Source organism: Cuculus canorus, chromosome 2 (genome assembly GCF_017976375.1).
Source record: "Cuculus canorus isolate bCucCan1 chromosome 2, bCucCan1.pri, whole genome shotgun sequence".
In the NCBI taxonomy this organism is placed as follows: domain Eukaryota; kingdom Metazoa; phylum Chordata; class Aves; order Cuculiformes; family Cuculidae; genus Cuculus; species Cuculus canorus.
In genome coordinates this window covers 69,253,333-69,278,732 of record NC_071402.1, presented here as the reverse complement: position 1 = coordinate 69,278,732, position 25,400 = coordinate 69,253,333, and the positions used below count along the sequence as shown (strand labels likewise).

Sequence of the window (25,400 nt, the reverse complement as noted above, 5' to 3'; positions counted from 1 at the left end):
CTCCAGCAGCCTGGGGGGAGAAAGGGGGCTGGGAAGCTGAAGGACTACAGGTTTCTCCTCGAGATTCCACAAGAAATCCCATGGCCGAGACCCAATTCATAATGATTTCAGGAGACAGGAGCCAACAGAAGGTGTAGACTATGCCAATGCTCAGGCAGACAGGGAGGAAAATAACAGCTATGTTGTTGTGCTTCTTAGTTTTGCTGTGAACTCTTGGAACTTGGATGCTGTGTATCCTCTAGCTTTGAATGCATTTTGTGACATATAAGTGCCTGCCATCCCGGCTGGTACTGGTAGGGGCATCAAAAGCCCCAGTAACATCAGAGCTGGGCCTCCAGTGTTCTGAGCCAGCTGCTGAAAACTACTTTGAGCTTATACTATTTCATCCCTTGCTGTCACTCCTCCAAGACCACAATGCCCACATCCCCACTCCCTCTCTGCCTTTAACCTGCTCAGACTAACCTCCAAAATCATTCACTTTGCCTGCACACCTTGCCCTCAGAACTGCTTCTAATTACTTGGCAGCATGTATCTGAGTAAATTACTATTATTTCCCCTCCCTCAAAACATGTTCCATCTGGATGGAGTGACAGGCACCTTCATCCTGTAAATCTCAGCAAAGACCTATTATGAAAATCAGTGGATTTTTTCGAAAGCTAACCTGGGTGCTTTGGATTTTCCACAGTAGTGGGCCCTGCAGTGCAGAACACATTACATACATCTAAAAGGCAAACTTAAAACTGAATATTTGCATCTTCAGGTTTGTATAAAGAACAAGAACATTGGAGCATAAGGCCAGGTCATGGGGACTTTCACAGAGGTGACCTATAACAGCAACACCAGAAAGACAGATGTCTCCATATACATGCAGCTTTCCAACAGTACATTACATTCCAATTGCTAATTAAATTGCTGTTTCTATTTTAGATTACCTCTCAAGACCCAAGTGCAAATTGGAAGACGAGTTTTTACTTATAGAAGATACAAACAAAGAAAAATTATTAAAACTCATTGAAATTGTTTTATAAATCTTAGCAGGTTTCCATTAAACAAAAACAAACCCACATGCCAAGAAGCTAAATACTGTTTTCTAAATAAGAAAAATATTTAATAAAGACCCATATGTGCAAATTCTTCAAAGTACATTGCACAGTTCAATATTTGGAAAGTTTGTACACCATAATTCAGTAACAGTGCAGAATGATGCTGCTGTATTTATTTCCCCAGCACCCTGAGAAAGCACTGCATGGCTCTACAGGGAGGAGCTTTCCAGTCTGTGCTGCAGAGTGGGAAGCAAGATGCTTCTCAGGCATCATGGGGGCTCCAGTCATATTTAGTTTCCTTTGAGGAAAAGGAGACTACAATCCTAGTTGTACTGGAAGATATTAGGTGCAAAATCAGTGGATAACCTGACACGGCATGTTTCACTGAAGTCCCTTGTCCTCACTTACTGCACCTTCTGGTGCTTCACTCTACTTCTTTGCACTCAGATTGTATGTCTGGAATGTTCCTCTCCGGGTCTCACCATGTAGAAAGCCCAGTCTCAGCAGGGGATACCTACAAGTGTTGTTCTTACAAGGGGATGTAACCCAGCCAGTCAAGCCTCAAAGAAGGCATTTAGTATCACTGAGAAAGGGTAGTCAAAATGGTTGAGAGATGGACTGATTCAAACCTTTTCCAGGCATTTTTCCCAGAGGAGCGCTGACATGATATGTTAAAACTGCCCAGCTGTCTTCTCCTAAAGAAAGAAAGCCCTCTGGCAATGCACTGGTCTGCAGTGATGCTTCATTCAATCAGTGGTTTTAAATCCCAAAGCTATTATATGTAACCACCTACAGTTATATATATATTCCTCCTCTACATATAACAGGAATTTCAATGCAAGGGGCATGTTTGGTGGGTGACTAAGAGGAGAGAAGATGACTCTGAGCAGGCAGGGAAGTTTTGTGAGACAGGAAAAGGTGGCTGAGACACAAATACTGCAGTTGTGGGATGCATGGCTACAATGGAAGACTTGAGGGCAGATTTTCTGCGGAATTTGGATCTTTCCTAGTTATGTTCAAGAAACAACTTTCTATTGTCAGCATATGAAAATTTAGTTGGTAATAGGTTCCTTATCTTTCAATTGTGAGGTGACCATTTCATTTGCTGCTTGTATCTCCTAGTTTTGTGTAAGTAAGGTCAAATTCAATAAAAAAATGAAATTAATCTAATTTGGCAAGTAGTTTTAAACTATTTCTGTTGTGAATGTTTGCTTTAAATCTTAACCCTTCTCATAGGAAACAAATAGTTCAGTAAGTTGCAAGCTTTAGGTTTTTTCACCTACTGCGTTATTCATGTTCAGGAAACATAATTATCCTTGTTCTGGCCACAAACAGAAGTTGGCTGGTTCTCAATAGCCTCGTGCCACCAAATCATTTCACAAGAATTTTGCATAAGTTTTCCTGAAGATGACTGGCAGAAAAGTTATGTTCAAGTATTTAATCCAAATTTTCAGAAGTCATACAGGAAGGAGCAATTATCACACCTCAGTACCTATGCATTTGTTGAACACTGAAAAGTAAGTATCTCTAAATTACCAGGTAAAACAATTATATTGGTATTTATGCCAAGATTCTGGAGTCCAAGACTGCTGAGACACATCTGAAGATATAAGGACGTTACCTTGCAGAAACATGTTCTTTCAGCTGCAGAATGCTTGCTACATTTATCAGGAGGTATTGTGCTTCATTCACAAGAGAGAGTGAGATGTTTGCAGCAGATGCCAGACCTAAAAAATGAATCCAACATTCTAAAATGATTGTTAAATTCAGGAAGATTATACTAGTAATTTCACCTCATCTTTCCTTTGATCTCTTATTCATTCTCATTAAAAAATTATTTATTCGGCTCCAGACACTGAGGAAGGATTCCAAGAATTCCCTCAAACTTCTAAATAATAATGCTGCAACGCATTTAGAAAATGAGATAGAGCTAAGATTTTACCAAATTTGTAACACAATTTACAAGAGCAATATCAATGGATTTTCGATGCCCTTTCTATTTGATCCTTTTTTTTTTGTGATGAAATTTAGTTTAAGAATAAATTCTTTGTTTATAGAATTTTCACAATCGTTTTCCAGAATGATCATTGAGTATCCAGAAAAAATCATGGTCATGATGACAACTCACCCCAGACTGATGTATCTGTACGTTTTCACCAAATGTAAAAAGTAGAAGTGCAGCATAAACACACTTTGGGTATAAATGTAACATTTGAAACATACTAGATCAATATTACATGTCTCTTTCACCCTTTATCAGAGTAATTATATAGTCAGTATGAATTCCATGATATTTACTAAGTGAGGAATCACAAGTATTCTTAAGAATGACAACATACCTTTTGTGTTCTTCTGATGTGACTTGTTTCTCGTGTCTGAACTTTGTCTTATCAAGTGACATGGATGACCAAGAAACGTAGAGAACCAGCCAGCAATTCTTTCTCCACAGTCGTATGTTTTTACCCTATTAAGAAAAAGAAAGGCTCAACAAAATGTGATTACCCAAACATTGATTTGTAAAACTTAAGACCAAGATGTTTATTCAACTTCTTCTAATACAAAATACAGAATCTGTATTTTGTGATGACTAATAAAACAGAGATATGATGTTCTGCATAATTTTATCTCCCAATTTCCTCAACTTTACTACATTAGTTTTGACATTAATATTCCCGAGATCTAATTTAGTTTTATACAGAAAAATACTGTGAAATAAAGGATTAAATAATTGCAAGGGTCAAGGCACTGACTCTGAAGTACAGTAACTGGTAGCCCATATTACAATATTACAATAAATGCTACTTTCTGGTCTGTCCTTTTTACTAAAACAAAGAGGATTAATCTGAGTTGAATTTAAGATTTCCCCACTGTGCCACACTGTATGAATTTTTTATGATCCCATCAAGTACAACGATGTTAATTCCCTAATTTAATTTGTTAGTACAGACACTCCACACTAAAACATGGCTCCACTAGCAAAGCACAGGTACCTCTCTATCTGAAGATGGTTTCTGTTACTAGTAAATTGTCTAGTGAGTTATGCAACGCTAGCAATAGATTTGCCTTCTTTACCTGGATGTAATCTCTCCTAGAAGAACTTTGAGATCACCTCTCTCAGTTCAGAAAGGGCCACAGATCATACCACTGGGAAGTGATCCTATTTGATATTAGATTTGTCAACCCTAAGTAATCTTAACTTCAATATTCATTTAATTATCTGGATTTCCCTCAGGGAAAATGGAAGAAAGTAGCTCCCATCTACATTAGACCTCAGGATGAGATGACTCTTGCTCTGGGAGCATTTAACTCTACTGACTACAACAGGAGATTTGACTGACATCTAACTTTTAAATGGCATGAACAGATAAGAGGAATGTGAATTCTCTTGCCAATATAGACAGAATTCTTGTAGCAAGGAGAGTGAGGTAGCAGTTGTCCTTTGCTCACCTATTTGTCCTATCCAGCCAAAGAAGCTGATCTGCATGGAGACCATCTGCTCTGTGAAACAAGAAAACGGCTCCCCACAGCAAAAATTGCTAAGCTCTAGGACTGAGAAAGGAAGTGGTTTGGCTTTACAGAACACTTTTGTAGGTTCAGCTGAGTTACACAGGTAGAAAGCCAGGACAAGCAAAATCAAAGAGATTTTATAATCCTGCAGGGATCAGATCTCTCTTCAGCAGTTGTTCTGAATTTTGGTTATGGTGCATCTCTGCATCCCTCTTCCCACTGTGAGACTGCACAGGTGTGAACCACAGCTGCATCTAGCCAGTGTTGTCCTAGAACTGAAAGGAAACTCCGGTACTATGAGACACGGGCACAGTGGCAAGAGACAAGTACCAAAAGGTGAGACTCCACATGAAATTTTAGAGTCTGAGCTGAGCAGTTCTTGAGTACTTTTTGGTCATCGTGTTAAGGAGAAGGCTACTATTGAGGACACATGAATCTTCCATTGTAACAGTACAGATGAAACAAATTCCCTAAATATTTTTTTAGGAGTATTTAAATTCTCTTCTGGGGCAATTGACTCTAGCAGCCTTCTGGGGCTTAAGACTGTATAAATCAGGACCAAAATTCAGGTGCTCTTTTTGACTCCTACTTTGAGTCACAGTGGCTGAGTTAGAGGTATACAACATTCCTAGTATTTCATAGTGTAACTGTGTAGTTTCTACATTCCAAGACTCCTAGGTTTTCAAATTGCTTTCCCTTATCGCCAGACCATTTTCCAAGCAAGTACCATTGCTTCTTCAAGGTCTTATTCAAAGTCCTTCCGCTGTAGCTCAGTTCTACTCATTTTCTGCTTGTGTTTATTTTTTGTTGAGTATTACTTTACACCTGTGAGCATTACATTTAATATGGCACATGACAGGCAATTTATAAAGGAGGGCCTATATTTCTCAGATTTTACTTGCTGTTTGCCTTGAGTTCCTCACTCGTCTTCCTATTGTGTCACTTAGCTTCAGCTGGTCCCTCTAGCTAGGTAATCTATAGAATAAGAAACAAGGACAGCTTAAGTCTAAATATTGATCGCAAGGGATATAACACATACATTTAAGCAGAACAGCTCAGTCCACTTTCGTTTTAAACCACTTTGTCTTCTACAACTGATATCTTTCCTTTGATCTCTTTGATATTGTGGCCTGTCAGAGAGGCTGTGTCCCTCCCTGTTTCAGTAGAGCATAACCTTGAGTATTTACGGTCTTCTACAACATCAATAATCTTAACATCACTAGCTGCTACTTGCACCTGTCCGCTGTTCGATATTATACTTGAAAGCGTGTCCCTCCCATGTGAGCAGCACAAGCTGAAGCACAACACCTGCCAAGATGAATGCTAACTGCTGAATTGCTTCACAAGATTGCTAAGGGGACACTGATCAACATGGGTGGTCATAACAAAATTAAAGAGGATTGCAAATATGGAAAGCTGTTTATAACTTCAGCGTGTTCTAGCTATTTTAAACCCACGCAGCACGAATAGGGCAAAGTTGTCAGCATCATTACTGCCAAATGAGCGAACTGAATTCTAAAGTCTTGTTGAAGCCCCCAGTTAGCATTTGGAAGCAACTTTCCATTTTATCATCCTTACAGCAAGTAAAACAAAATTCTCCCTTATTCAAGTGACTGCCAAGTCATCATAGTCCCCTGTATCGTCCTTCCTCTCCTTTTTCACTTTTATTACTTTTTACCATTTTCAACTAGACATGCTGGTCATGCCAAATTTATCTGCCTAAATCTGTCTTCTCCTGGTCTACTAAGTCATTTATTGCTTTCCACCCTCCCTCTCATTTTTTAAGGACTTCTATCACTGCGTGTCCATGTGATCATGTCCTGAGTGTCACTGCCATGATTTTCAGCCTCAGTTCCTCTCTGTTCTCACTTACCTATGTGAACAGACTTTACTTTCACAGATCACAGTCTCTTTTCCAGTATTTTCTTCTAGTGATACAGATATTGGGTCCATGCCTAGAAGGGCAGACAGCAAATCATATTTAAAGAAAACTTATGAGCAAAATTATAGAGTCATGAAAACAGTTCTTAGTTTTACACCTGCTCTCCATCACAGCAGCTTTGCAAATATTATGTGGCAAAAATCCTCGTTCTTTTTGCTAGAATGCTATTCTTTGCCGGCAGGTGGCTCCAAACGATAATGCAAAGAGCAGGGGCTGCAGATGACCTTGGTACCCACACCACATTAAGGAATACACAATTTCAGCTTTTAGTAAAGTCATTCTCTGTGTATCTCAGGCAACACAACTGGGATAGAATTACTCCCTCGGTCACGGTTTCTGTTTCAAGGATGACTTTACTGCTGTTGTGCCTCCCCTGCCAAGCACATCAGCAGATGAGTTTAACCACTGTCAGTTTGGGTTTTAATTTGAGAGGTAGGATGGGGTGATCAGAAAGATGAAATATGGAGGTGGCAGGGGAAGAGAAAAAAAACTAATGAAAGAAATGTTATATGCCATAAAAATACAATAATTTAAAGATAAAATGTATGGAAACCAGTAATGAGAGAAGTATTCCCATTGACCATACCTAAGTTTAAATCAGATCAACAATCCCTACTAATGATCTGTGTTAACAGTTTCTTCTCTAGTTTTCTTATCTTGAACAGAATGAATTGAGGAGATGGAAAGGCCACTGTGGCTTACGTGAAGCAAGAGAAGCTGCACTATTTTGCTTTCTGTTAATTGAAAGCAATAATCTTAAACGACGAACGAAGAATTTTACTGTGTGGCTGCAATGAATCCAACCCTTTTCCATTATACTGCAACATAAATCAGAAAAGACTGATCTGCTGTACCCCAGCTTTATAACAGCATGATTTAATTTCACTCATTACTTCCTGTTTATATTATTGTGTACAAGTAAGAACCAAACTTCACCAGCTCTGTGATATGGTGAAATCAAATTGTTTTATTCTCTTCTGGAGGGTAATGAAATACAGTTCATATTCACTATATTCCAACTATCAGCTCTGTTACACACAAGTGGAAAGACTTCTACTCTTTTTTTCATCTAATTATGTTAGTATAGTTCAGAAGTGAAGACAGAGGGAGGAGAAGGTGCATTCACTTAAGAAAATAAAACATATAAGTAATAAATGCATTGAACTTGCTTGCAACAGCCTGAAAAAGCTGTTGTTGTCATCTTATAAACTAGAACTAATGCTCTTGTACTTTGAAAAAACTAAGCATTAGCATCATTCCTTCTGGAAAAGAAGAATTTGAAAGGTTTCATGCTGTATGCATCCTCAGCTGTTATATCTTTTAAAAATCCTTTCTAAGCAAGGCATAATCACAAACTTTCTTAAAATAACAGTTTCAGGCTTTAAAAAGCCCTGCTTTCAGTGTATCCAGCAAGTGTATCACGTTTTTATTGAACAGAACACATTTTACAGTGATGTGTAGGTCAGTTAAACATTGTTAATTACAATTTTATTCTATCTTAAGGCAAAAAAATAAAGCAAAATATTGCCAGTTACTAAAATGTAAAAGCTGTCATTCTCCATGGTCATTTGCTTGATAATAAAATTCACAGATGTGCTCACAGTATTAATATAAAATAAAAAAATTCTTGTCTTTATAGCTCCTATTTTCAGTCAATGGGAAAAATTAGGGACTATTATTTCAATAGGCTCAAATATAAGCTATTAATGTATATTCTTCCATCAGTGTATGCACTTAATTCCCATTATTTTTATTGGCAGTAACACATGACTAGTTGGAAGCACAATAAATTCCATAAAGTGTAATTAGTTGCTCAGTTTTGCTAGCATCTTTCTACTCCAATATTTTAAAGGGCCTTCACAACACTCAAAATTTCTCCCTCTGTGCAGTGGCAAACTAATGCCCAACTTACCAGAGTAAAGCTGATTGTTAGCTAAAATGGAAAGAGAGAAATTAGTCTTCTACAGAAATGTATTGTCAGCCAAATTCTGTTTGTAATAAAATTCTGTTTGGAGTAAGCGTAATCTGTGCCCCCTTGTAACTGATGGAGTGGGAAAACAAGATTTCCCTTGATTCCCATGCAAGTAATATGGCTTCTAGAAATAAAGGTACTTGCTCCTTTCCAAATTTAAGGTGCTGGGAGCCTAAACTGCTTCAGTCAAGATACAAGAACTTGTCTTTCTCTATAGGGGCTTATTTAAAGTTACACTGATTTTCTCAAAGTGCATCCTGTGGTAGCAAGGGTTAGTTACATTGTTCAGGTCAAAAAGAACAGGAAATGTCTGTTAACAACTACATACCCTAAGGATATAATTCTGACAAAATACAGCAATGCGGTTTCCCAAAATTAAACTATCAATCCCCCTACCAAAGTAAAGTACAGCCAATAACAAACCATGCACAAGCCCTTCCTCTCCCTCTGCTCTCGTTTGTCCCCTTCCTCAGACATCAGGGGAATACCTGGAGCTCCCTAGCTGCCATGCAGGCTAACTAATTTTGCTGGCATGTCAGCGGAGGATCCTAAGCCTTCAACCAGTTTTGTCCTTGTCAAGAGCTCTAGTCTGGTGCCTTTGCTACCCACGAGGATGCCAGGATCACACAGCCGGGTCAGTCAGATGGCAGGTCTGCCTATCCAAGGCCGGTTGTTAGGCTACAGAGAGAGACAACCTACACGCAGGGGTTAAAGAAAGAACATGAAGCAGTGTCTCATCACACAGAGGATTCAGCAAAAGGTATTAAAGTAGTTACGGTCACACTAAATCATGCTGACAATTCTATTTTGTTGGACAGAGAAGACAGAGAATATTAAACCATATTGAAATAAAGGAGCCATAAACAAATTTCCCACTAATGACAAGTTCTAGAGGGAGAGGAAAGCATGTGCCTGGAGGGGGAAGAGAGAACAGACTCATTATGTTTGAAAAGTGGCATAGATAAAGTCTTCACTATAATCTAATAGGTTAATAGCAAAATGTTCTTTAAGAATGCCACATGATTCAGCTAAGTGGGATCCACCCACTGGGCTTTGAGCACTTACCAGAGGCACCTAATCCAGCAGCACAGTTGCCTTAGGCTCTGTCTATGGGAGAGAGACTCCTCCAGACAGCAAACCACGCTCTAGATGGAGATCATTGCCACAGCCTGCTCTCACAATAAGAAAAGCACAGATGATAGCAGAGAAACTAGCAGAGAAAGCAGAGTGGTTACAGCCTCCTTGAAGAGGATCAGGAGGATGGCAGCTATTTAACTGCAGTTGTTACCCAATCAGCTGGGAACTGCTGGGTTTTCACATTCACTGGAGTGGGGGCATTCAGTAAACGTGCAGCTCAAAGGTGTTTCTTTCTCTTTATTTCATCACTGTCGACTCCCTCACCCACTGCTCCCCACCACCAGATATGTCCCCATCACACCGAGGAGAACAGAGAAACTGCACAGGGACTGTGACGGCGGGAGGAGAAAGAAGGGTTGGAGAAAACAAAGCTCATCTTGGAAAGGTGCATGCTATTGTAGCTGAGGAAAGGCAGTTTGGGTGGGAGGCATCTAGTGGGAAAAATAACTCACAAAGCAAGAAAGCTGAAAGAGACCTGGAGCTGGCTGTAGTTAGCAAGCTCAGTGAAGGCTCCGAGCTGCACACAGAAGGCCAGGCTCATCAGAGGTCTGCTGCTCCTCATCACACTGATTGCTGCTCCAGCTACAGACACAGTGTTCAGCTTCAGGTCCTACATTAGCAACAAACTACTGACAGGCTGAACAGAGTGGTGACAAAAGTGACAGTGATTGCAATGGCATTTTCAAGGAAAGAGTCAACAAATTAAATTTGTCTGCCATGAAATGATTTTAGTGGGAGATATAAAAATGACCCATGTATGTGAAGGGATAAAAGAAAAACTTATAAATTTAACACAAACAAAGAAATAATGCATTTAGACTGCAGGTAAGAGGAGAGAAAACAGAATAAATATTGGAACAACTTCCTACAGATTTATCTGCTCAGTCTTACCTCGCTGGGTCATATGTGTTCCCATCACTGTGCTATCTTAGGAGCAATAACCTCTGGAACAGCATCCCCAAGCAAATGAGTGCCATTATCTCACTGCCAAGCTTTAAAAAAAATTACCACAGGTTGCATGTACACTATTAAAGCGAAAAATACCAGGATTATTATAAAAGAGGGCCTAGGCCACTTTATGGCCTAAGATTATTGGTATGTAGAGTCATTATACAAAGAATGAAAATACTCTACTGTTACATACTGACTGTACCAAAGCAGGCTATAAAGAAATGCCAACCATTTATTTGGTTAGAGCCCACTGAAGATTTGATCAATCACTTTTGGGTGGAGAAGTGATCCACAGATGTGGTCAATCACTTCTGGGGCGAAATGGTTCTTGCATTCATAGGAAGGAAGGTGAATGACAGTGAAAACTCCAAAAATGACATAAAGTAAAATGTAGGATTTAAAGGTGAATTTCACCCTAGTATTAACTATGGCAAGAGACTGTAAATCTCAGTGAGAAATGGGTGTCTCGACTGTCATTTTGTTGAGAAGACTTCTTCCTGACTCTCTGAAGTGTGTCAGTGAAGGTATTATTGACAGGCGAACACACTAATGCATATGCACATGTCTGAACAATGCGGTACTAGCAAGGAAAAAAAATTAGGAATGCACACAGAAGAGCAGAATGAAGCAATCAAAAGGCCCAACAGAGCTGAATCTCTGAAAATGTGAAGTATATAAATGGAGAAGGTTTGGACAAGACTTCACACTGTGTCTGCAAGCGAGAGGTACAGGCAGAAAGGAAGAGAAGGGGAAAGGAACTGAATCTCTAGAAATAATTTGTTCTGAAGCATTTGGTAATTCAAATGGGAAAGAAGGCTGGCTATGCAACCGTACTACAAAAATATGAGATGCAAGATGCTCCACACACAACGGAAATGAATTAACAATATTTTTTTAAAGAAAGGTTATAGAGGAAAATTACACAAGACTAGCGGACGTACACAAATGTACATTTGACAAACCTATTCCAGACAGAAGAAAACAACTGGTCAAACTTAATTTTAAAGAGTGTGCTTGGACAGCTGGAAAGGACAAGGATGGTAGTGTGCAAGCAGAAAGGAGACTGTAGTTACAGATCCACTCATAGGGATTTCTAATAAAGAGTGAAAAATCTGAATACAGGGTCCCTGGTTTTGCTCTGAAAACGTGGGCACACATACTATTAATGGTTAAGATATACAGGCTGTGTAAATGTTAGAACCCAGGGAAATGATGAACATCTTTCAGCCACATGCAAACTCAGCATTAATAATGACTTTTGTGGAACACGAACCTATTCCAGTGTTTAATGCTAACAGCACACAGCAAAATAAATAATTTGCACCCACAAGTAGCAAAGGGCTTTCCATAATACTTCAATAAGTCTTTTTCTTCCCCCCCCCACTTAGCAGAGAATAAAAAAAGATTTTGATGAATTCAGAGAAACACAGACTTCATGAAATATTTGCCTACTAGTGCAAGTATTTACTTGAGCTAAATAACTTCCAGTCCTTATTTTAATTCATACTAATTTCTACTGAAGACTCTACCCCTTTAGTCCCACAGCTGGAAGGAGTAGGAGAGCTATAAAATGAGAAGATCTTTGTCCAGGGTGTTTGACATTAGACTCCTTTAACTTTGCAGGTACAATAGGCTCTTCAGGCTGAGGGACTTTAGGATGTGGAGAGACAGACTAGTCCGTAAATTTCCACATCTGCCAATTCATTACTGCTTCCTGGAGCATCCACTTTGTGATTGCACATATGTAGTCGCTGTACACCTCTCTATCAGTCCCAACAACAAGCTGGGAAACTATTCAGCTGTATATTGCAGCCTGGGCTTTCTTTGCCCACAGCTGGTAGCAGAATTTGTCCCTGAAATCAGTAAGCATTCACAGAATTCAGTAGTTTGATGGGTGCATACAGGTGCCTCTGCCTAGAGGTTTGACATGAATAAGGAAGGGAAGAAAAGGATCTTGGCTACTAACCTTCTGCCTCAATGACCATAATGTTTTGCTTCAGATCAATTGAAGGATTTACAAGACACAACCTTGGTTCCTGCTTCTGAGTGATGCAGACTCCATTCTGGTTTACAACCATCCAGTTGCGATCATATAGCAAACCCTGGTTTCCTACTGGCCATTCTGTAACCTGGAAAAGCATCAGGAGGGGATACAAAAGCTTAGAAAATGTTAGAGGCATTAATAAGTTCATGCTGAAAGAAAAGAGATGGAAAAGAAACCATTAATGATATACTTTGAAATCAGGGAAATTTGTGTGAACCAGTGTCAACCTTTCATAAGATATACCTCAATTGCAAAACATAAAGGTATCACTGCACAAAGCTGACAAAACAAAATGGAGTCACTATAATTTGTTACATGTTATCATACACTTTGATTTATCAGAGCAAAGAGAATACAGAAAACAACATCTGAAACACTCTAAAAGTTGTTTTCAGTTTTACACTCACCCATTTTTAGGACCTTTCTCCCTCCCAGCAATTTTTAAATTTGCAAAGCATGGACAAACCATGGAAGTCGTATGAATTAAGGCAAAACCGACCAAATAAAAAGCAAGAAAAATGCAAAATTCAAAATTCTGAAAAAAAGTCCATATTTTTCATGAAACTGGAACCACTTTATCAATTAATCTGTTTGAGAAAACCTCCACCTCTGAGGTTTCTCATTTAGGTAGAAGCATAATAATTTCTCCACATACCCTTAAAACAAAACACATTGTCTTCTTTGCTATCTGTTCTTCCATTACTTCTTTAACACTCTCTATATCCAATAGCCTATACAAGCATATTGTCCTTGCCTTCGTGTACATTTTTCAAGTGAAAAGAACATCTGTTACTAACGCTACACAGATGGTAATCTTGAAATCCAAAATGAGAGCAATTTTAGTAATGCCTTTGGGTGATATTAATAACTGCTTTCTCCTTCAGAATATTAAAATATTAATACCATTCTTTTAACATAAAGCTGTGCATTTAAATATATTGCTTCAACTCATGTATGTTTTCTAGTCACAGTTGAGCAGAGAAAAGTTAACTACAGCTGAACTTTGTTTAATACTTGTAGAGGAGCTTTGTGCAGCTCACATGAATTGACTGCCAAAAGACTTCAGCAGAAAGTATTGAGAAAAAAAAAATGTCAGGCACTGCCTGATGCTCTGAAGAAGAACATGGCTGAAAGCACTGATTAGATTAATTAAAAATCACATTTTAGTTTAGCATGTGCTCTATCCAAAACTTCACAGAGCCACGATATCCGACTCATAACATTTTCCAGGTTTTATAGGAATTTGAAGCAGTAGCTTGATGCTGATGGCCTGACTGAAACTGAGAAAAGGCATGCTGAAACTGAAAACTTAAAGCATAAAGTTAAACTCTAAATAATTTGGCCGCAGAGCTATCAACTGCATTGAATATAGTATATACATGGAAAAAACTAAAGATAAAAAATGTATTTTATCAACCTACTTGATTTATAATATTCTTTGGCATTTTTTTAAGTGATCATGAATGAGACATTCTGTTAAAAATGGAAATTTGAAGTTTGAGAGTGACATCTGAATCCACATTGTCCAAATGGCTCAAACTGTCAGCATCTAAATGATTTGAATTATTGGTCTTTCTTTTTAGGAGAGGAATCATAGCCCAAAGACTACAATATGAGCTGAAGAACAGACTTCCACCCTTGCTGGAAGTTATTCTTTGGAGATGCTAGTGTTTTTTTTTATTATCTAGTATAATTAAATTATAAAATGCATTCGAACAGCTGGTGATCATCCAAAAGCTGCAAGAATTTCTTGCTAACAAATCTCCCTTCCAAAACAGAAGATCAATAATTGGTAAAACATCCTTCTGTGGATCCAGCAGATCTTTACAGGATTTGCAAGACAAAATGAGCAGAATAAAATAAAAGAGCAGAAAAATAGAAAAAGAGCACGAAGACAATGATTCCTAGCTCTCTATTGCAACGTTCAGTTGTTCTGTTTCCACTCCAGGACAGCAATCTTATTCAGGAAATAGGTTAAGTGTTTGCTTGCCCTTCACTGAAGGTAAGAGGTTTTATGAGCAAAACAAAACATCTTCTCTTTAAACAGAGCTTCAGCTAATTCTTACGTGTTGATAGGCATTGTGGAGAACGCTCAGCTGACTAGGTAGCAGAACTTGAAAATAACACATTCTGTTTGATACAGCCCTGGTAGGTCCAAAATAAAGGCAAGTTAACTCCATGCTCCATTCTGAAATGCAGCAGATGACTACAGGTCCTCAGCTCATTTTTCCCCTTCCTCTGGGTGTTTGCTATTATAGCAAGAATCATACATCTGCGTGCCCAGCAGTGAGTCCCTGTCCTCTCATGGATGTCCCTCCTACACTGTCAAGTGCCGTACTTTCTCTCCACTCTTCGAATTACTGTATTGCATATGTTGTTAGGACCTCAATAAGTAAAGTTGCAACAACAAAATAACTGCATATGCTGCCTTGGACAGGCAGTCACAGACTATTGTGAAACAATCAGACCAGGTTTGGTTTGTTGCTAATACTGATACTGGAGATGAGCATGGAAGACCACACATTTCCTATTCTTAGTACTTAGGCATGGGATCTGTGCAGACTGTCTCCCACCATTGTTTCAAAGAGGCTGAAGGGATTGTTAACTGATCACAAGCAAGTGAATTAAAGAAGATCAAGCAATTCCTGCCTGCTCTGCTGTCATCTGAGACACGAGAAGAGGGGTAAAATTTGGCTCTCTTGGATTACATCTGATGTGTTTGCCCAAGGCTAGCAGAAATGATAGAGGCTGCAAAGATGATCCACATCCCGGCGGACCAGCAATTGATTGACCCGGAGGTCAATCATGGCACACAAATGTCACTAAGTACCTATATTTAGGCAACCAACACAGCAAAGCAACCAATGAAGCTTACTGCAATGTAAAATAAAACAGGTTAATGTATATTGCAGTAAGCAATACTGAATTACATGACTTCTAACTTGATTTCCTGAAATTCTCTGGTCATCTCTGACTATTGAGACAAATTAGAAGGGGAAGGGCAGAATGAAATCAGGGACAAGATGATTTTATTGATGGATGCTAGCATACAACTTCATTCGCAGCATGACAGGTGGGCTAATCCAACAGAAGGTCTTCTCTACCTGTCATAAGCAAAGATCATTGCATAGGACAGTCAGCACAAGGTGTTATCTTACCTGCTTTATCCGTTCTTTCTTCTTGTAACAAAAATATTCTTTCCAAAAATATGTTTTTGTGTTTTTTTTCCAAATTTTCTTAAAAACTTTTCAGGCTGCTGAAAATTAGCCCTCATGTCATCATGAGGGCTAATACGATTTTTGAATACATTAAAGGAATTGCTGAATAGGTTTTAAATTATGCAAGTTTAAAAATGTTAGTGGTCTTACATTTAATTTATTCCCTGATCACTGAGAATTTACATTGTATTTTAAATTAAAAGCTAATTTGTCTTCTGTGTTGCGTTGCAACTTTTATACTCTGAAACCTACAGCACGAATAATAAAGTTATTAATGTTTAAAGTCCTAACCTTTTTCACAGAGCACATTGCATTATGTAATTATGCAAAATTCATCGGCATGAGAGATGTTCATGTTTAAAAATGGATGCTTAAAACACATTTTTATGCTGGAAAAGGAGAAAAAACTAGTCTGGGATAGAGGTTGCTCCTCTTCTCTGCTTCTTTCCATCTAATAAAGTAATTGCAGGGAAAAGAAAGTGCTTCTATAAAGTTGGAATATTTTGCCCCCTCCCATTTCCTGTGTGTACAAGCCCCATGGAACAACACCGAAGAGAAACAGTCCCGTGGTCAGGAGCATTCTAAAATGCACAGGCTGCAGGAACTGTGAGCTGATGATCTTCATGGCAAGCTTCATCCCCTTCAGCTGCCAAAGCACTCTGCGCTCTCATTTTCTCTGGAGGTCAAGCACCTCCCATACTAAACCACTTAGAATAGAGGAGAGAAATCAGAGTTTAGAAGAGGAGGAGATTATGTGACTCTAAAGAGGAGATCAAACAGCTGTGAGTTTGTACTCATATCCTCATCGAGTTTTTCTTCCCTCCACTAATCAAGTCATCTGTCGTGCAGCCAGTAAGTCAGCAGGCAGACTTGACTGGCAGATGGGCTGTGTCCCACACATGCAGTTAGCTGGAATTTTCCACTGCACTTATTATTGTATACAAACGCAAGCAATCATGTACTTATCATAAAGCCCATTTACTACACATGCTAAAGGTCTGACCTACCATAACAGCTGGAGGCCTGGACTTGAGCTTAAAAATCTATGAGATTCTGATCTCAAGTATCCAAGTACAAGATGAGTGAATTTATTGCTGCCCAATATCTAAACGACTTTCACCTTTTCATACCATAGAATAGAATTCAGAACTAGCTTTATCAACTAGCTTAGGGCTACCTTATAACTGATAAAAAGAAGATAAAATTTTTAACCAGGAAAATATTTTTCTATCTTTCCAACAACAACAAAGCATCTCAAGATATTTCATTCCTGCCTACAGGAAAGATGAGGAGGGCTTCTTTATGAGGTAGTGTAGTGATGTGACAGGGCATAACAGTTCTAAGCTGAAAGAGGGAAGATTTAGATATCAGGAAGAAATTTTTTTACTGTAAGGGTGGTGAGGCACTGGAACAGGTCGCCCAGAGAAGTCGTGGATGCCGCCTCCCTGGAGATGTTCAGGGCCAGACTGGATGGGGCTTTGAGCAACCTGATTGAATGGAAGGTGCCCTTGCCCATGGCAGGGAGGCTGGAATCTTTAAGGACCCTTCCAACCCAAATCATTCTATTACTCTATGATTTTAGATTTAAAACATGAACCTGAATTTCAATTCTTGGCTTCTAACTCTAGACCAAAGAAACTATAAGCTATGTGATTTTTACTTCAGCAGTTTATGAGTTTACTAAAGTAAGGAGATAATGTAATGTTAAGTGTGAGGTCTATATGACAATAATCACTAAAAGCCTTGCAAAGCAACGCTTTTCTATGATATTCAATTATTTAATGAAAAAGCCCAGAAATGCTGGTATGATCAATATTTTAAAAGGCAGAATGATTTTCACGATTTGATTCCATTTAATTGTGGCAAGGTTTCTCTAGAATGTCGCCCTTCAAACTCCAGTGTCATGAGGCATGGGTTATTTTCCCGTTTCAAGGGGATAAAATTTGTGGACAGTGATGCATTCTACAGTTAATGACTACGTGGGTTCTGGCAGCACTGGTTTTCAATTTTACTTTCAGCCACTGGGAAGAGACCAAGCCACTATTTTATTCAGAATGGGATTAACTGATTTTTACAGTTTATTACAAATGGTTGGCTCTAAATTTTCACTTGCATCTCTTCTATAGGCAGACGATGAGGTTGACAGATCTTTCCCATGGTGGCTATAAACGCATGACAAGTCTAGAAGTGCCACTCAGAGCTTTGGCAAAAAAGAAAACCTGAAGAATATCTGGTGGACAGGAAGAAGATCATGAAAGCAAGTGTATTTTCTTTGGATATTTACTGTCATATAATGAAAATAATCCCAAAGATCAAGTTGATGCTCATGGGAACCCAGTCTTTTTCGGTAGAAGATGTGAAAGCAAAATGACAGAGAACCTCAACAGCCTTTCAAAAAATTACCTGTGGAAGTGCTTTGACCACTGGTAGCATTATATGCAGCTGTTTTTCAACTCAGAAGGCAACTGTTTGGAAGATGATTGTAGCTGATTTTCTTAGTTTTGTTAAATAAGAAGAGTTACAGGCATAGTCTCTTTTTTTTTATGTGTTGGACCTCAGGTTTTCAATTTAGCAATACAGGCTCACTGGCTTCTAATGTGACTGATGCTGTGTTTCAAAGCAGAAAACAGTAGACTTCATAAACGATTCTAGGCATGCAAAACTAAACCTCCTAACATAGTGGCAATTTTAATATCTATATTTTTAAACTATTAAAATCAGCTAGTGTGAGCTATGTTATCCAAGTGCCCTTGAATCCTTCTGTAGTCAATGGAAAAAGACAGAAATATACAAGAATATACGGCAGAAGCCTAGTTTACAATAATATTCATTAGCAGGCATCCATCTCTCACTACTTACGGAATTTATCTAACTTTGGAGGGGTAAGTTGAGGTAAAATGAAGCCTATTTTCAGGCTGGACCAATTAACACATGCCTGGCAAAAGAAGTATGCATGAGGAATCGGGATTTTCCACCTCCATATAAAATTGCCATTCAGTCCGCCAGGGAGTACCAAATTTGTGTGAATTTATTACCTACAGTTGCTTCCTTTCACAGAGCTTGAAGAGAAGAAATCTGGCTCAGCTTGTGGTGAAACAAACTGTCTTCAGTGCTGAAGTAAGTCTTACCTGCTCCTGGGCACAATCACTTCAAAGCCTTCCTAGCACTGAATGTTGTGGTATGTATCTGACACCACCAGCCTGCATGTTAAAAATAGAATTTAACCCCAAAGGGGCCTGAATACTGCTACAGCAAATTTCAGCAGCTTCTGTAGTGGGCTTCTATAATACAGCTATAATAACTGCAACACTTAAACAAAGCTTAAAACATTTTCACATGAAATGTGGGATTACTTAGATTTTCTAAATGATTTGATTTAATGGGAGGTTAATAAGGTGTGAAAATGGTTTGTTCAGGTCTCATTTAATGCTCAAAATTTGCCTCTGAATTAAAGATGATATAAGCCAAATGAAATTTAAAAATACAGATGTTTTGTTGATCATTTAACACTCTTTGCTTTAATTCCCCAGCCTCTTTTTGCATTAAGAAAAAAAAACACAAACAGGATCAAATCAGCTGAGAAGCCATATTTTAAATGCAGGTGATTCGTCACCAGATCTGACCCCAATTTTCACTCAGATGTGAGACAGTGACCTACACCACCAAGTTTTCATAGGGAAAGTTATACTGATATCAAAATTCATTAAATCACTTCCCAGTATAGCACTAAGTAGAGTCACATTCTAGGTCATGTGCGGTCCACACACCTATTTCATCGTGCATTATTTAAAAAGGAGTCACAGCTAAGGTGACAATATTATTAACTTGGTAAAAAAGCAATTAAGTTCTTCAGAGAGTGAACTTTCAAATAGTGCAGCAACACTTAAATGTCATATTTCTGTTGCAAATGCATTTTTAATGATAACATTTCTTTGTAATGTAAATCAGCCTCCTCTCAATTATAACATGTTAATCAAGTTATTTCTCAATTGCTGCCTACCCATCAATGCCTACAAGTCCATCACATGCCATTCTGTAAAAGCATACTAATTACTTGATTATATTTTAGTCAAGTTTTGCAGTCCAAGTATTTTCTTCAAGACTGCATATTATGTGCAGATTTGTCCATTGAGGGCAGGTGGGAGCAGAAGACACATTTGCATCCTGTAACTTCAGTCTAACTGAAAACCTTTCAAAGTACCTTATTACTTGATCCTAGAAACCAGAGAAAAGGAAAAATGCATACCCACATACTTCTTCCTAATATGTCACAGACGTGCTATTCCTGGTTGACATGTCTGAGAGCAGTGAGGAAAAATGCAAGGTTAAGATGAATATTTAATAACGACTCAAAACATACCTCAAACGCAGAGCAGGATTTGATTGGGTAGAGGTAAATGTTGGTGACGGTGATGGGCTTGCTACCTCTTCTACATGTTGGTACTGCCGTCTCAGAAACAGCTGCCCTTATGCTTTCTGCCTCAGCCTCTGGTGGCTGCCAGTTGACAGTCATCTTTCTTGCAGACAAATTATGCTTGAGTTCTCTGTCCAAGATGTGTGGTAGTGGACACAATTTATCTGCATTGCTAAAGGAAGGCAGGTCATCTGGGACAGACTCTGTTGTCAACTTTGTAACAGAGGACTGGACGAGAATCTCAGTGTCTGACTTCGAGAGTCTGGTGGCTATGATGAATTTCAAAAAAGTCTGTGCATCTTCAAAAGAAGACATATAGCCAAAGGATATTCTCACAGAACCAGTGGGACGTCCATCAAGTAGGTCTATATCATCTCCACAGACGTGGCCAGCCTAGTTTTAAATAGGAAAAAAACCAGAGAGCTAATAAGACAAACTTTGCTTTATTTCCCTCTAATTTTATATAGTTATTAATGCGTCTCTTAATTCTAACCTGAAAAACTGTTTTCAAAAATTCAAAGTTAACATATGAATGCAAAGAGAAAATGGAGGAAAAAATCCCAACTACTTTATTACTTACTCTATCTGGGAAGAAGACCATTTTGAGATGCTTGTTCTATTCCACCCTGAAGCAAGTGAGACTTCTCAAAAACATATAAAGAATCAGGAAAAGTCTGTATATTCCAAGGTGACCTAACTAGGGCTAGGGCAGTTCCCAGGCATATTCCAGTCTCCTCTGCATAGTTCACTGAGATTTAAACTGGGATTACTTTCAGATAAGTGAACAAACCAAGAGATTGCTGATTTTTCTGGGGCAGTTTTCTTGCTATTTGCTGTTAGAACAGTTCTATTTTATACCATCAGTGAATTATTCACGGTTTGTGTTAAATAGTCCAATGGATAGCTATATAGCTGAGAACCGGTCTGGGATATTAGCAAAGCAGAGACTCGAATCTAGAGCTCCAACATCCATAGTGACTTCCCTTGTCATCAGGATATGTAGTAAATCTCTCTTGCTGATCCAGTCAACATATTGCTTTTAGGATGGAAGAAACTAGCCTTCTCCTTAACATTTCATCCTTTGAAGAACATAGGTTGCCACTGATGAATAATTTTTGTTGAAAAATGCTTCAAATACCCTAACAGTCACCTCCACGTAGATACCCCTTCATTTCTTAAGTCAAATACAGCAGTCTCTGGAAAACTCTCCCTTAGGGCAAAAGTTTCTCCTTCAGTAAGTGCTACTCACCTTTAGTGAGATAAGCTAGAGACATCCTTTTTTCATCCAACGTCTCACCAGTGGACACAAGATTTAGTCCTAAGTTAGCATCCTTATTCCTCTAAGTGCAGCAGCTACACTCAGCATTTAATTTATTTATACACTTCTGTTACATAAAAATGGAAGTGTAAATAGATTACTCACATGAGGGCTTTTTTAAGAAAGAAATGTCACAGTTCAATGAATACAGATGCCATTTACAGAAGGAGAAAGAAAGAAAAAAAACCCTCTATGTCAAAGCATGTAATACAGTAGTAAATATTTTATTTTAATGCAATATGATGTAGTTTTTATCTGTGACAGCAGAGTACAAGCAACATTTACAAAATTAGCTTGCATCTGTTAATATACATGTAGCTTTTTGCCAAGTATTGATTGACTGACTAAGGAGAGAGGTTCCTGCTGTGAAAATAAGCAAACAAGTTCCTACATAACATCCTGAGAAAACTAACCACGTTTCTCCAGGGACCCTTGAGGAGAGAAAGGCCTCCCTCACAGGCATTTTATATGTGGAAATCTTTATCAGAGAAGAAAGAATACAGTCAGTACCCTGGGAAAATGTGAAACCACAGTATATGGGCAAATAACGTGATAAAAGATGCCTTCCCCTACACTGTAATGGTGTCAATAACTCATGTGGATCCTTCTCAAAGGACTTATGAGAATGTCCCAAATAATGATTGCTTGACTGTGCCACCTCATAACACCACTTTGGGCAGATTTATAAGTTTGAGTTCCACCTATCCCCATTTAATTGTTCAGCTTTATTAATATGATACAGACCTGAAAGAGGCCATCCAAGAGCACTGTAGCTACTTATTTGCACTTTTGCACTTCAGCAGAAGGGTAGGTCTTTTTCATCTTTCTCAGGGTAACCTGGACAACCTGCTCCCTCTCAAAAACTCAAACATTACTCACCTGCTCTTAGATAGGTTATGCATGAGGAGACTATGGACAGGGAGCTTCCCATAGCAAAATAAAGCACCGTTTTGCCGAGGAGGGTATTAAAGAACTTTCCTCCTTTAAGAACTTGTGATATCAGTCTTGCATATAAATGTATTTGCAAAAGTTATCTAAATATCTCAGTGAAATTATAAGGGAGCTATAATATCAATATGGCCATTATAATTTTTTATGTCTTGAAGAATACCATTAATAAAGTTGTGGATTGTTCTGTATTAATTTACTGTAATTTCAAACTGACAAATATACAGACATGAAGTCTCCCCCACTTAATTGTAATACATCCTGCTATACATCTTTTAATAACAATTTATAGAAAATATTAGTCATCAAGAAAACAGTCTTTACATTCATGCTTTAAGAGTATAACACACTCTAAATTTACTTCACCCTCTGAGATGCACTGTGCATTCTCATCTATTGCTTTTTTGGTGTATGCCTTTTAAACTGTAACATCCAACAGCAATAGGTCTGTAATACTTGAACATTATTAAGTACAATTAAGAATACTTAAGGAACAACATGAGATGAGTTGTCCAGGAACTTCTGTTCTACAGGAAGTTTGGATTTCATGTAATTCCAAATCAGAGAAAGAATCCACAATTTCATATTTTCCAATGAAATAAAAACAAGTAACACTGTTTTGAGGCCATCAAATGTTTTTTTTTCCATCTCTCCATTTCAATGAACTGAATTTCACTTCATCTAGTTATTTAACATGGCAATTGAGTTGAAAGGTCTGAGAAAGCAAACTAAATTTGCTTTCATTCTTAAAGCTGCAGAGACTCAAAACCACAGGAAATCATACATCTACTTTAGCTTTTAACTACTTAGGGCTTTTTTTTCAATACACAGCCAAAATTTCTTCTTCCCTTCAAACATCCTACCCTTAGGAAATTCAAAACCGATATCTAGAAGATGTCTCCTGGGTCACTGAATCTAGGTATTTGCCATGGGCAATATATGATGTAATCTCATTCAGAAACTAACCTGCAGGTTCCTTTGGATGTCCTCGTTGCTTATGCCCAAATGCATCTGGCAGGCTCCTGTGTTACAGAAGCAACCAGTGCGGACATGTATGTTGTAGAGACTGGCCATCTTGTCCACCTTTCCAATTCAGCAGAAGATAAGACATAGGAGAAAAACAAAACCCAGACATTTTAAAATTGTGATAAACAACAGTGTTTTAAAGGTACAATTCAATTGGAGGTGAATTAGTTCTCTAAATTATTAACAACTTACTGTAGCTTTTAATATTCCCATACACATTTAGGATTTTTCAGCCTTTTGATTTCAGCTGAAAGAAAACTGGTGAAAGCAGAAATGCTTACTGTGGCATTGAGAGAGAGAGCACACAACACACACCCCCCGCACACACTCATAAACACACACTCACAGAGCATATCAGTTCAGGTCCTGATCCTGTTAATGATGGTATGTGTGTTTCATTTTAATCCTGTGAACAGGTTCGTCCACATTAGTAGGGCTAATTACAGGTCCACAGTCAAGTATCATTCAGTGTCTTAACAGAACATTCATCTACAACTGCGTCTGTAGAGGGCCCTGAAGCACTTCTTCAGTTAGGTAGAGGAAACCTTGTTCTCCAAGGACCTGGAACTGCAAGTCCTCATTACAGAAACTGACCACCTGTGGGATTTTTGACACACAAGTGCTTGAAGAATCAGCCCCCCAGTAAGCAACAACATTTGACAGGGCAGGGACTCTACTGGAATACCTCCTTGACCCTTCCACATATGACCACCCAGTCCACCAACTCTCTGGTGTACTTTTTCCTTCTGCTGTGCTGTTCTGTGTTATACTATTTCTTTATTATCCACTAAATAACAAATGGGCAAAAATACAATAATTGGTGACAAACTGGCATGAATCAATTATGTGAAGGAATAAAAAAGATAAAGAGAACAGAAACACATGTCTATACGTGCGCTGGAAGGAGATGCATACATGAATGCAGTGGGAGGATGGGACTAGCAGGATGGCATAGCAAAGAAGAGATTTGGGTTGTCAGGTTTTCGTCGCACAGCTAAGAAACAATGGAAGCAAACTGCAGGGATCCAGAAATGCTTTTTGTTGATTTCAAAAAGCAACAATAGCAGCTGGTAAGGTCAGCTGAGCAGGTATAGCTATCAGTTATTTATTTGACAATAAATGATGAATGTTCCCAATCAGGTCTGGGAGAAAAGATAGTCAAGAAGTGGTCAGAAAGGTAGCATGAAAACTGGAGCACCTTATCTCTACCACAGACTCTGAGAACAGTCTCACACAAGCTGCATTAAATTCTGTGGTTTTGCTTCTTTTTCGCAAAACGGAGAACTAAGAGCTTTGAAAACAATCACGCTGCAAACTGAGAGGATCCCGGCATGCTAGTGACAAAATTCTCCTCATAGGGAGCTCGGGCTCAGGCATGTGTGGAACGGCAGCTCAGCCTGAAGGTGCAAGAATTGAAGTGTTGACCATCTCAAATGAACCACTTTCCTAACTGTGAGTTCAGGCTATATCTGACTGAGGTATCAATGTAAACACTCAACCTAGCTTTTCTACATGGCCTAATCTCTACAGGCTTCTACATTTTTAACATTAATTCTCTTTGTATAGGATAATAGCCCAACAGATGGTATAATTCAGCCTATCTTTTGTCTCCTAGCTTCTCACATCATCAACCTTCTCATGTCAACCTATCTTCTGACATCTCTATCTTTAACTGTGTGAGATACCATGCACCTTTATCTTCAGTATATCAGCAGCTTGAAAAAAATAAGCCTTCTATTAGAAATTATTCCAGGCTGAAATAATTCAACCTAAGTAGTGTTTAGCTCTGCTAAAAGCAGTCCAAACAGCATGAAATTTTTATTTGTTTTCACGTGTGGGGCACAAGGCACTCCACACAAAAATGTGCTGTACAGAGAAAA

At 38.6% G+C, this 25,400-nt stretch overlaps 1 protein-coding gene across 2 annotated transcripts in view; it reads right to left on the bottom strand.

Moving 5' to 3' along the window:
- MOCOS (molybdenum cofactor sulfurase) overlaps positions 1–25,400 on the bottom strand; it is a 221,330-nt gene that overhangs the window by 13,739 nt on the left and 182,191 nt on the right. For both annotated transcript variants that reach the window (XM_054059244.1, XM_054059245.1), the window contains exons 7-12: positions 23,461–23,577; positions 20,175–20,621; positions 12,519–12,681; positions 6,424–6,505; positions 3,383–3,507; positions 2,665–2,770 (exon numbers count right to left, since the gene is read on the bottom strand). In XM_054059244.1, the coding sequence (XP_053915219.1) occupies positions 2,665–2,770; positions 3,383–3,507; positions 6,424–6,505; positions 12,519–12,681; positions 20,175–20,621; positions 23,461–23,577 (1,040 nt within the window). The remainder of the gene's footprint in view (positions 1–2,664; positions 2,771–3,382; positions 3,508–6,423; positions 6,506–12,518; positions 12,682–20,174; positions 20,622–23,460; positions 23,578–25,400) is intronic.